Genomic DNA, 12,638 nt, shown 5'->3' on the forward strand with positions numbered 1-12,638 from the left:
AAAACATGCTGAACTCAAAAATATATATTGTTTTTTATATTTAAAGATTTTGGTATGATTTTGTTTGGGTGCAGTACCAAATTTTTCCCATTAGATGCCAGCAAAGCTCCAATTACAGCAGTGAGATTCATGATTCACAGTACAGTAGAATTTCTCACAATCTTTTAGTACACGCATACAAGCCACACTCTGACATCCATTCTTATCTAAATGGCTCTATAATAAAGCAAAAGCAGGAAAAGAGCAAGTATTTACTATGGTTAAAATAATTTTGAAGCCCTGCCAACAGAATGAAAACTATTATCAAAGATGGCTCTTTGACAAAAAAAAATAAAAATCTATATATTTTGTATACTTACACTCAGGATCTAGTGTAAAATAGTTTTATTAAAGGAAATGAGGGTGATAAAAATGCACACTTGAGCATTATGCTGTTGGCATTAACAATATTATAAAAAAACTGACAAGAATGCACAAGGGTTAAAGCACAGCTGTTCAGACAGCGCATACTGTATTAAAACACAAAACACATTTGAAGTAATTAATAATAATTGGATGATTTATGATTTGGAAAAAAACTATTCTCAAACGATTTAAAATATTTTATTTAATAGAAAAAAAAAATCATTCTAGTTAAACATGGTCACGTTTATTATAATTCAGTACATCTCATAAATAATTTCTAATTCATAAATCTCACTCAAATGACATGCAGAATCATACGAGCGTTTTTTGACCTTGTTATAGAAAGATGGAGTCCATCACTAACAATATGCTGTGGAAACAAAAAGTAGTTCTAGTGAACTATTAAGTGAAACTTTAATTCAGGTTCTTTCAGCACCTCTGTTCCTCATGATGACTGTAAGGAAGAAAACACACGGAAAAGCCTGATCTGTGCGTGATGCAGGAGCGTGTGCGTGTCTTTCACAATCCTAATAAGAAGAGAGGTAAAGAGTCTATTTGACCACCCAGGATGGGTCTTTTCTGATGCTTTCATTTTCCGGGCCTAGAATAGCCACTCCACATGTCTGCTGACCCATACCAAGATACCTGTTTAACACACACAAAAAGTAAATACGAATACAAAAAATAGAAATAAAGCACCGGCACTCAAGCATAAATACACTTTTAAATTTTATATTTTTATTAGATATATACATATTTAAATGTTTTGTTACCTGCCAGCGACGTCAGTTAGGTTTTTATCGGTCACAGCGAACAGTCTCTCTCTGTATCTTTGTTTCATCTCATCCGTAATGCCATTTAAAAAACGCCCCAAACCTACAGCACAATAACAAGGTCCTTGTGAACTAGAGAGCCAATATCCAAGAACACACACTCAACAACATCCAAACACCTGAGCATTTAAACAAACACAAATTACATTAAAAAAAATTATTTCATTTTCTTATTTTTACATTTGAACCGTGAATATAGTCAAATATTTACTTCAAATATCGGAGAATCCTTTGGAAACCTAAAACAACTATAGTAATAATACACAAATGCCACTCAGTATCCGACACAATCCACATTACTGACCCTTATCTGAGGGGGCGACAGGTGCATCAACGGCTGAGAAAACCGACAGCTTGGCCTCATCAATGTCCTGCTGAGTAAACTTTCCCGCTCGTGCCCACTCTACTCCCCTACGGAAAGCCGACAACGTCTGGGTGGTGTTTGGATCTCTGAGATTGCGATGATAAATCAGATAATAAAACATGATCAATTTGGAAATTAAACATCATTATATATGAAGCAAATACACTATGGATAAATAGCATCAGGTTCAATGAAATGTGTAATATGTACCTATAGGAATAAAATGAGAACAGGCCGCCTCCTCCCATTCTAGCTCCGCCTCCATAAGCCCCACCCTTTTCTCTGATCTCTCCATGCAGGAACTTAGCAGTCATCATCCTTGCTAAAATACACAGACTGAGAGAGAACAGATGACAGAATAAGCAAAGGACTGCACGATTAATCAGAATAAAACCATAATTGTGAGATCATATCTTAATTCAATAAATATGTGCGTGTAAACTTGTAATGAGAAGCACTTATAAAAAGGCTGCTGTAAACAACAGAAAAGACTGTTTCCACCAAATAAAAGATCAAATTTTTAATGTTTGAAAAAAAAAAAAAAAAAATCGATACTAATTATTAGATTTTTAATTTTAGTTGAACTGTAAAATATATTCTTTATTATTTGAATGTATTAAAATTCTTTACAATATTATATTTTTTATTATTATTAAATTATATTTTATTATTGTAATGTTTTATTTGTTAAATTTTTCTTAAGTGAAATATAAAAGCAGTAATATTTCTTGTTTTATTCAACATTTTTTATTTAGTAATAATAATAATAGCAGCAGCAACAACAATTATTATTTAGTGCTGGGCAACGATTCAAAATAAAAGTGTTTTTTTATAAAATATGTGTGTGTGTACTGTGTATATTTATTATGTATACATAAAGACACACACATACAGTATATATTTTGAAAATATTTACATGTATATTTATATTTTATAAATATATTTAATATATGAACAACACATTTTTCTTAAATATATACATGCATGTGTGTGTATTTATATATACATAATAAACACTAAGTACACACACATACATACACAATTAATCGTTGCCTAGGACTATTATTATTAGTCATGTCTATAAATCACAAAAAAGTTTCAAAAAGTAGCTCTAAGCAAGCATAATGAAGATCGTTTTCGAAGAGTGTGTTTGTTGTACCTGGCGTAATCAGCATGTGTGAATGGGACGGCCCGCACACACTCGCTGACAAAGTTCACATTAAACGGAAGCTGGAAATACGTCTTCATCTGACAGGGTTTAAAATGAGGCTCCTGGCAGGATGAAGAGGGAGATCAGTGAGAAAGCTACGGATCAATCAAACCTGAATGTTGCTCTAATGACATACAAACACACTCACTGAGATAAGTTTACGACTCGCAGAAGATCCAGCTTGAGGATCCAATGCTCTCTACGAGAGGAAAAACAAACCAATCAAAGCTCAATTCATTGTGAAAAGTGGAGTCTTCTAAAAAGAAAAGTGTGGGGCCTCACCTCCACAACGGTTGGTCTGACAGGTTTGCGCTCCTTCCTGTTGGCTGCTATATTACCTATAAACCTCTCCACCTCTCCAGCTGCTTCTGACATTTTCTGCGGCGTGACGTTCACTGCACACCTGAAACCATGGCATCATAATCACATTTAAATGCATTCATAAACATGTATACTATATATATATATACACACATTTACAGTCAATTAGTTGTTAGCATTTCATTTTGTTAATTCACTTTTTTTTTTTTATTCTTATTCTTAATTTATTAGTTTATGTCATGATATGGTATCGACATTTACTGTGGTTTTCATTTAATTTACCATTTTATGCCAAATCAGCTCCATATTATTATGGTTGACTAAAAATTATTAAAACCATTAAAAAACTTGAAATAAAAATAAATTACCTTTCAGCAAGTAGTTTTACTTTAATTTGATGTAGTAAAAAAACTAAAACGTCAATAATATAAATGAACAAAAAACAAAGATATATACAAAAACCTCAAAACTATTAAAAAATACAAAAACACACAATAAAATAACCTTTAAATAAAATTAAAACAAAAACATTAATAAAAATGAAGTGTCTCAAACTATAATAGTAAATAACACTGATCAGCATCAAAGGCTATATATTCATGGAAAATTCAAGAGTAATAGTCAATTATTTAACAAAATTATTAACAAACCAGCTAAAAATTTTATATTGATATATAAATATCTACAGTAGATATAAAAATAACATTTATATACAATCTTTCAATTTGATAATTCTAATATTTTTTCACGAGAAACTTTTCCTTTACGCCCATTAATGTAATTTCTGAGTAAAAATATTTCCAACTATCAGTTAAAGCAGGACGTGCTAATGAAATATGTAATATTTATATAACGTAAAAAAAGTCAAGTTTAAAAAGTCAAGGAAGAGCTGCAAAAACCATGTAAAGGCAACCGTAAGTGGGTACAATTCTACATCTAGTTTATACAGTCTGGTCATTTCTATTTTCAAAATAAAACCATTGATATTTGTTCATTTCCTGTGGCTGTTGTTTACCTCATGTTCTCAGGATTTAACAGGTGTCTCTTTAACCGGGGAAGTCTCCTCAAAACTGCAGTCAGATCAGTCATCTCAGCTATTCTTTTCATAAACTTCACCTGATATTAAAATATAAAATATACAGCAATTTATTCTACTCCAAGAGGTCAAAGACTGGAGATCAACACCTCAGCCCTCACCTGGTCCATTCCGCTGAAGGTCTCCTGCAGCTCTGCTGTGGGCGTGAGGGCTCGAGCCGCACGTGTCATCGCGTACATGTGACCGGAGTGCGAAATGCCATTGGACAGCTCCTGAGCTGACATCATGACCAGCACACGCAGACGCTGCTCGTCATCAAAATGAGGGCTGGAGATATACATGACAGATTCTGCGTCAGTTTATAATCGTTACACTTGCACAGAGATTTACAGATTTCAGTCTCTTTAAAAAAAAAAGACTAACCTGTTGAAAATGTCACTCCACAGCTGAAACATGTCAGGTAGATTCCTCTCCAGACAGGAAGACGACAGGATAATACCCTAAAAAACACAAATAAAGACAAAAGCGTAGATTACACACTCACTCTAATGCAAGCACAAACTCAATCTCCAGAACAATTCCTAGATTCAAATCTACAGTCTTCTGGTTCCCAGTTCTGAGATTTTAGCTACCATATCAAATCACTCCTACATTAAAAGTGAATATATATCATATTTATGTAAATTCACAAGAGAGATGATGGAGAAATAGCAATACCTGCTCATACAGATCAAGGTCATCAGTGTCTGGTATGATCTGTGGAGATACAGACATGCCTCCAGTCTTCAGCTCAATACGCTGGGACTGCTGACGATAATCCATCTTTCCACAGCCCAACCTGAGATTACATGATCATCACATTTCTGTGGGGTCAGTATGTTTTTTTTTTTTAAAGAAATTCATAATTTTAAATAACAAGGATGCATTAAACTACAAAAGCAACAGTCATTTATAATAATACAAAAGATTCAAATAACTGCAGTTCTTCTGAACTTTTGGAAAATGTGGCACGGTTTCCACAAAAATATGGAGCAGCACAACTGTTTTTAGCGCTGATAACAAGAAATGTTTCTTGAGAAGCAAACCAGCATTTTAGAATGATTTCTGAAGGATCATGAGACACTGAAGACTGGAGTAATGACGAGAAGATGGGAGAAACCAGAGCCCTGAGTTTAGATGCAACCCTAATTAAACACCTCATCCAGCTAATCAAGTCCTTCAGGCTTATTTGAAAACTACATGGTTTGTGTGTTGGAGCAGGGTTGGAACAAAACTCTGCAGGGCTGGGGCCCTACAGGAACTCAGTTTGACACCCCTGGATTAGACCGATATAGAAAGCGTTTCCAATTCACATACTCACACACAAATGTATGTGTATGTATATGACTTGTCTGATTGAATGTTGGTATATAATGGATATCACAGAGTCCATGTTACAGTATGTAGCATTAATAAACCACAAATGTTTCATACTTAGTAATGATGCTGCAGAACAGAGGAACGTAGATCTTCAGGTCTTCAGGGAGGGAGTTGAAGTTGCACATGGCTCTGAAATACACCATGCCATTGGTGGGCTGCTCACAGTACTGCACAGGTACACCACCTACAGAGACAGTAAATGTAGGAAAAAGTTTTTTTGCATCTATAATTTTAACCTTGAATATGCTTGTTGCATGTATGCATCATGTGCGTTTGACCTGCGGTTCCCAGCTGTACAGGTGTGTAGGGAATGATCGGCTCGATGTCAGACACCTTTAATGCAGGTAGACAGGAAGCATCTTGAGTCGTGCTCTGAGCGGCCAACAGCTGCAAACCTGAAGCAACAACAACGTTAAACCATCTACACAATTATTCTTGTCCTTCCTGTGGTCTCATGATCACACCTTTCTCATAGATGTCTTTGTGGTCTGCTTCGTTGAGGTTCTGGATCTTCTGCTGAAGCTTCTGTTCTTCAGCTTCAGCCTGTTTCTCCAAGAATCTCTCATCAGGACTCATGGTAAGGGTCAGTCGATGGGTGTTATCCTGAAACAAGCACAGACACACATTACTTAATTCAGCAAACATGTATTAAAAATTGCAATTATGAAACAACCATTCTGTTATAAATGCTGTTTTTCTAAAGCACTCCAAATATGACCACAATCATTTTTAATTTAGTTTTCTTTTAATTAATTGTATTATGTTTTACTATTTCCTGTTTAGTTTTTTTTTTTTGGTGTATTTTGTTCAGTGTTTTCTAGTTTTAGGGTTTCATTACCTTAAAGTAGTGCTGGACTTTGTTCTGCAGGTAGCGAGGGTTCTCCTTCAAACACTGCCGGAATCTGGACACATTCTCACTGATCTTCAACAGCTGCACTGGATCACCATCATGATTCCAACAGGATGCAATATACTGACAGACAGAGTTAATGTTATTATTATTATTATTTAACACGTTAGATTTTTAGTACGTGTGAGAATGTTTTTGAATGCTACCTTCAAATAGTAAAATACTAAAAATCTAAAACCAGCTTATCACTATCAAAAAATAAATAAATTAAATAATAATATTTAAAAACAAAATGGTTTAAAAAAAAAAAATATATATATATATATATATATATATATATATATATATATATATATATATATATATATATATATTTTTTTTTTTTTTTTTTTTTTTATTATTATTACTTATATTATACATTTTTTTTTATACTTCTAATACTTTTAAAAATGTTATACTTTTAGTTTTAAAATTAAAGTTTTAATTTAAAAATTTAAGTTTTATATCTAATATTTATTTTTTATTTTAATTCAGCTTTATTTCAATTAACATTTTTTTTAAGAACAACAATCAGAGCCATGGCTTAGTAGTTAGTGCTTCTGCAAAATAAAAAATAAAAATGTAAGCACACATTTTTGTGTATGTGTCAGGATTATTATAGTTAACTAAACATAAAAAAAAAAAAAACTTAATTAAAAATAAAGAATATATACACACACACACACACACACATTAGGGCTGGGTAAAAAATATCGATTCTCCGATTTTAATCGATCTTCAGTTGAACGCAACGATATCGATTCGGGAAATCCCCGAATCGATTCTTAATGCGCGTGCTTCACGTAAGAGGATATGAATATTCACCTCTCGTTCTGAAGGTGTCACCATCTTTCGAATTGCTCCACTAAAAAAAACAACTGTGTGCACCCTATTATTAATGTAGATGTGTATTTCAGTAATAAACTTAAGTAGGAGAGTTTCAGTTACCAGCATTTATATCAAAATATGGATCCCATGTCTGCAAAACTAACATTTTAAATGAAATATTGATAGCTAATCGATATCGAAATCGAATCGAAACCATAAAAATAGGAATCGAAGAATTGGTCACAATACCCAGCCCTAATACATATATAAACATGGTTTCATTTAGCTTACCTTAATGAACTAAAATAAATACTAAAAATGAAATAAAATTATAAAACTATAAAAAAAGGCAAAAAACTCAATTAAAACATTAAAATCAAATTGAAAACAAAACATAAAAACTAATTTAAAATATTAATAAAAACTCAATGAGCGTGTGTGTGTGTGTGTGTGTGTGTGTGTGTTTACTCACTGAAGCGAGAGCTAGACCAAAGCTGGTGGACTGATGTTTCATCTGAATCTCGATTTTATGCAGCAGAGCTTCAATCTGCTCCTCTTCAAAACCTTTTCTGAAACAGCAATTAATTCAATTAATATTCATTTATTCATTTAGCAGGTGCTTTTATCTAAACTGATCATCAATTCAGATTCTCAGTCAATCCAAAGCTTGATTTCATTAAAAAAATAAGTAAATAAATAAAAAAAACACCTCACTGCATTAAAGCAATAAAAACCCAGTCAACACTCACGCGATGATGTCATCGATGGTTTGAGCAATGATGTGTTTGACCGTCTCAGTGTCGTCCTCTGCCATGCCCTGAAGACCGATGGTGAAAGACGCTTGTCTAGTGCTGCCGTCAAACCTGCGTCAATCACATTTATAAAGCTCCACTCGCAATAATCAGAGAGATGAGCTGATTTTATAGTCTTGTCAAAACCACATACCCCACTGAAGAGGAGAAGTCAGAACCCATTTCGGGCTCGATCAGGGCTTTGTAGAAGGGAGAGTTTGGACCAGAGATCATCAGAGAGGAGAGCAGGCTCAGAATGAACGCCTCAAACGTGTCTGTGATGCTGAAACACATGCAGACAAGCAGTTAGACAGTTAAACCACAACTGAAAAAAGACTAAATAAATATTTGTCCACTCACTCTCCCAGCAGATAGCTCATGCAGAGCGTGTTTTGTTTCATGGGATCAGGAGCAAGAGAGTCAGGCCTGCAAGTCACGTGATCCACTCTCTGAACAAAAAACAAAACATGACAAACCTCACAGTGCTGTTTTTACAGTGTGTTTGGACTGATTGTGTTGCAATCTCTGTAGAGATGCGTGCTTTTGAAACACTGCTTCATTAAACTTTGTTTCGCATCACACATTCAGAGCTTGTTTCAAATTTGCCAAGTCACAAGATTAAACGTACAGGTTTGTCCCAGTGTGTCTGAGGTGGAACTGCAGTGTTTGGCTCTGATCTCTCAAATTTAGACAGAGCCTCTTCTTTTATCTGCTGCAGGTGCTGCTCCAGCGGCAAGTCCCCGTATGTGAAGAACCTGCAAAACACACAAACAACAGGCCATTATGAGCATCGTCTGCTTTCTGCACACAGTCATTTACTGATTCCGAGAGCTTTGTGTGTGTACCGTGCATTGCTGGGGTGGTAGTGTGTGGCGTGGAAGTGTTTGAGCTGTTCCCAGGTCAGGTCAGGAATGGCTAGTGGTTCTCCTCCGTACACAACAGAGTATGTGTGATCTGGCAGGAGTTTATTCTGCAGGTGCTGAGCGTACATTTGCTCATTATCTGACTACACAAACAACAAATACAAGAGTAACAGAAGAAGAGACTGTTAGTCTTAAAATGCAAATCAATATAAAAGTCCCATCTAGTAGAATTGTAAGTAGAAAAGGACAGATGCAGTGAATATTCAGTGTATTGAAGTGTGCATTATGCAGATTTAATAATATTATTATTATGCAGATATTTATTTTTACACAATGTCATAATGGCTGCTATGATGCTACTATATGCATATTATAATTCTACAGAGTGTGTTTTGTCATACTTGTGATGGCTGAAATAATGGCTTATACTGTAATGACAAAAATTATAACTCTTACTACTGCTAGATGAATAAAATAAATAAATAAATACACACACATATATACACATACGTGTGTGTGTGTGTGTGTGTATATATATATATATATATATATGAAAAATGGATTTGGTTTTAACAGATCAATGCGAGTAATTTGGGAGTTTAAGAAAACATTGTATTGGCTGATACCTACACTATCATTCAATAGTTTAAGGATGGTAAGAGATGCATTTATTTGATCAAAAACACAGTAAAAACAACAAAATTTTGAAAAATTATTATGTGTTTTAAAACATAATCATTATCAGTGTTAAGAACAGTTGTGCTGCTTAATATTTTGTGGAACCCGTGATACATTTTTCAGGATTCCTTGAGGAATAGAATGTTCAAAAGAACAGTGTTTGAAACTGAAATCTTCTGTAACATTATAAATGACTAACTTTGGAGTAATTTAATGCATTATTTTCTGAACAAAAAGTATATAATTTCTAAAAAAAAAAAAACTTTACTGACCCCAAACTTTTAACAATATTGTATAACATCACTTATGGATGTATCTCACTGATATATATATATTTTTAAATCAGAAGAGCACAGAAGAGTTTCCTTACAAATACTCCCTTCATCTCATTGAACACCACACCCTTGAACACCAGACGACTCGAGGGGTCTGTGGGGGTCTCGTGCTCCAGCCTCCAACCCTCCTGCCTAAAAAAAAAAAAACATCAAATCCTTTTCACAAACCAATTTATGTGCCATGGAAAACATACACTATTTGAGTATGTTTCAGAGTCATGACTTTTACCAGAAGTCCAGTTCTCTGAGACATGGGAAGAAGACAGCATCCAGATAGACTGAGAGAAGGTTCTGGAAGTCTTTGGGATTCTGGGTGGAGAACGGGTACATCGTGTAATCACTCGCTGGTGGGAGAAATTGACAATCAGAAATACAAATCACACATACACTCACTTAAACGCAAACACACTTCAGAAGGTACCTGTGAAGGCATTCATGAAGGTGGAGAGCGAGCGATTGAGCATCTTAAAGAAGGGGTCTCTACAGGGGAAGCGCTGAGAGCCGCACAGAACCGTGTGCTCCAGAATGTGAGGAACGCCAGTGCTGTCCATCGGCGTGGTACGAAACTGCACACTAGAACAACACATGAAGAACACACACTCAAATCAATAGGTACATCATCGGGGCATATAATGGGTTTCAAATTCCACAGATGTTTCAAAACATTAGTGTCCATCAAACACTGTACCTGAAGAGGTTGTTGGAATCGTCTCGGGCTGCATGCAGATACTGAGCTCCTGTGGCATCATGGGAGAGTTTAACGGCAGTTAGAAACAAATCTGGCACTGCTGTTACCTAGAAAAATACAAGCATTTTCAGAAGTGTTGTAAATGTCTGGAGGACTATCAAAATAGTATAATAGCTTAGAACACAATTATCCCTATAAAGCCCATTGTATCATATTTCATATTTGATATATGAATTTCTAAGGCCTCTAAATGATCAACATGATGAAAAAACAAACATGCCTTCTCTTGTCCGATTGAGATTTCATACTTTTTGTTTTTAGCAAGAAATAGGCATTTTAGTTGCGTTTAATTTGAATGATTTTTATGAAGTAAACATAAGAATAATTTTATGCTGTACTCTAATATTTCAAAATGAACATTTACTGGACTGAAGCAACTTCACTTGATTAGACATTATCTATCGTTTTTTAGAGAAATTATGTTAAAATGTGAGTCTCAGATATCATTAATCAGGCTTCATTGTACTGCTTTGTTTAAAACTACAGAAAGACCATAAAAACTAAACATTTAAATATCTTACTAAGACATTATTGAGAGATATAGAGTGTTATTTTGTTATAAAGATCTCATTGACTTACAAGCTATAAGAATTTCATCTTACTTTTTGGTCAAAGAAATAAAAGCAACTGCATATTTTTGCTGAGTTTGGGCCTCTGAATAAAAATGTGGTGTTTTTGTCCTCCTTGAGAACGAGCTCCATATTCTCACTATATCATAGTTGCGCCATAAAAGCCTGATTTATTACATATGATGCCCAACAACAAAACCATACACACACTTTTTTGATTTTCTTTTAAATTTTGTTTAAAAGTTCAATGAACTTTACCATTTGAAAATGCTTTTTTTTTTCATATGTAAGGCTTTACAGTATTAACTAAATCAAACCACTAAAGGTTGTAAAATGCAATTAATTTACCTTGGTGAACCTTACACTTAGGTGTGCATTTTCATGATTTGTTGACTTTTTCTTTACCTCTTTAACAGTGAACCCGTGGATCTTCTGTCCTGCCGTGTACTGCAGTGCTCTCTCTACAGCAGAGCTGCCTCTCGACCTCCATGAGCTCTGGAAACTACAGACCCCTCATTCATCAGACTTACAGAGCTCATCAATCAGCATGACTGAGCTACATAATGATTACATAACACATTTCACTCAAAGTTTTATAAATAAACCCGATATCAATGAATAACAATGACCTGTATCATCAATTAATCCCAATTAAAATACAGCCTAAAAAAGATCACGCATATAACACTGAAGAACTGAAGTTTAATTCAACCGAACTCACCTCAAATTCTGGAGTTTCGTAATGAATCCCTTGCTATGACGAAACATTTTAGATAATTAGTGTGACTGCCGTACCAATTTACAAGTTAAAACACATTATGTGTGTGTTGCTGGACTCATGTTTCCATTATGATTATATCTCTGCCCTTCCATGTCCCATGCTGTACACTGCGCATGCGCACTAGTCACGACCCCAACAGCAAACAACGCTGCTTTTCATTGGCTGCAAGATAAGAAGAGCGTAGTTGATTGATTAATACCGAGTCACTGCTTGTACATAATAAAAGTCCAATTAAAAAATGGTAAATAAATAAATTTGATCCTATTAAAATATTGTATGGAAAAATATACATTCTTGTAAAACAAAGGATAAAAGAAATGCAGGATGCAAGGTTTTTACATTTTTGCCCACTTTGCCGAACATTTTTATAATGACCGACAGGTGTCAGTAGAAACAAAGGTCACGAAATAAACACAAAGGTCAAGTAATTAGAAATGGAAGGCACTTATACTTTTTGGGCACAGGAGGAGTAACCCATTAGAGTTAAATATATATATATATATATAAACCGATAAAGTGATTTCTGTTGGGAGTTTGTCCTTATAAACAATTACCATGGCTTATTCCC

General features: G+C 34.5%; 1 protein-coding gene across 1 annotated transcript; it reads right to left on the bottom strand.

Moving 5' to 3' along the window:
* Positions 1-10: 10 nt before the first annotated feature.
* Positions 11-12,207, bottom strand: LOC306880994 (presequence protease, mitochondrial-like). The gene is made up of 27 exons (XM_079434789.1): positions 12,011-12,207; positions 11,695-11,791; positions 10,661-10,767; positions 10,394-10,545; positions 10,202-10,316; positions 10,008-10,104; positions 8,942-9,102; positions 8,725-8,851; positions 8,457-8,545; positions 8,251-8,379; positions 8,055-8,168; positions 7,778-7,874; positions 6,427-6,561; positions 6,053-6,191; positions 5,867-5,983; positions 5,643-5,772; positions 4,887-5,007; positions 4,593-4,669; positions 4,331-4,496; positions 4,149-4,249; positions 3,095-3,215; positions 2,961-3,011; positions 2,762-2,874; positions 1,813-1,938; positions 1,543-1,688; positions 1,179-1,281; positions 11-1,050 (listed from the first exon to the last, which is right to left on the bottom strand). The coding sequence occupies exons 1-27, from the start codon at positions 12,055-12,057 to the stop codon at positions 957-959; spliced, it is 3,072 nt and encodes a 1,023-aa protein (XP_079290915.1). The 5' UTR covers positions 12,058-12,207; the 3' UTR covers positions 11-956.
* Between the last annotated feature and the right edge of the window lie 431 nt (positions 12,208-12,638).

This window comes from Barbus barbus, assembly GCF_936440315.1.
Source record: "Barbus barbus genome assembly, chromosome: 15".
Classification (NCBI taxonomy): domain Eukaryota; kingdom Metazoa; phylum Chordata; class Actinopteri; order Cypriniformes; family Cyprinidae; genus Barbus; species Barbus barbus.

Coding starts and splice junctions, on each gene's coding strand:
- LOC306880994 (XM_079434789.1), bottom strand. CDS start 12,057: ATGTTTCGTCATAGCAAGGGATTCATTACGAAACTCCAGAATTTGAG. Junction 3,216..4,148: donor TTAAATCCTGAGAACATGAG/GTAAACAACAGC, acceptor CCATGGTTTCAG/GTGTGCAGTGAACGTCACGC. Junction 1,282..1,542: donor TGTCGCCCCCTCAGATAAGG/GTCAGTAATGTG, acceptor ATTGTGCTGTAG/GTTTGGGGCGTTTTTTAAAT.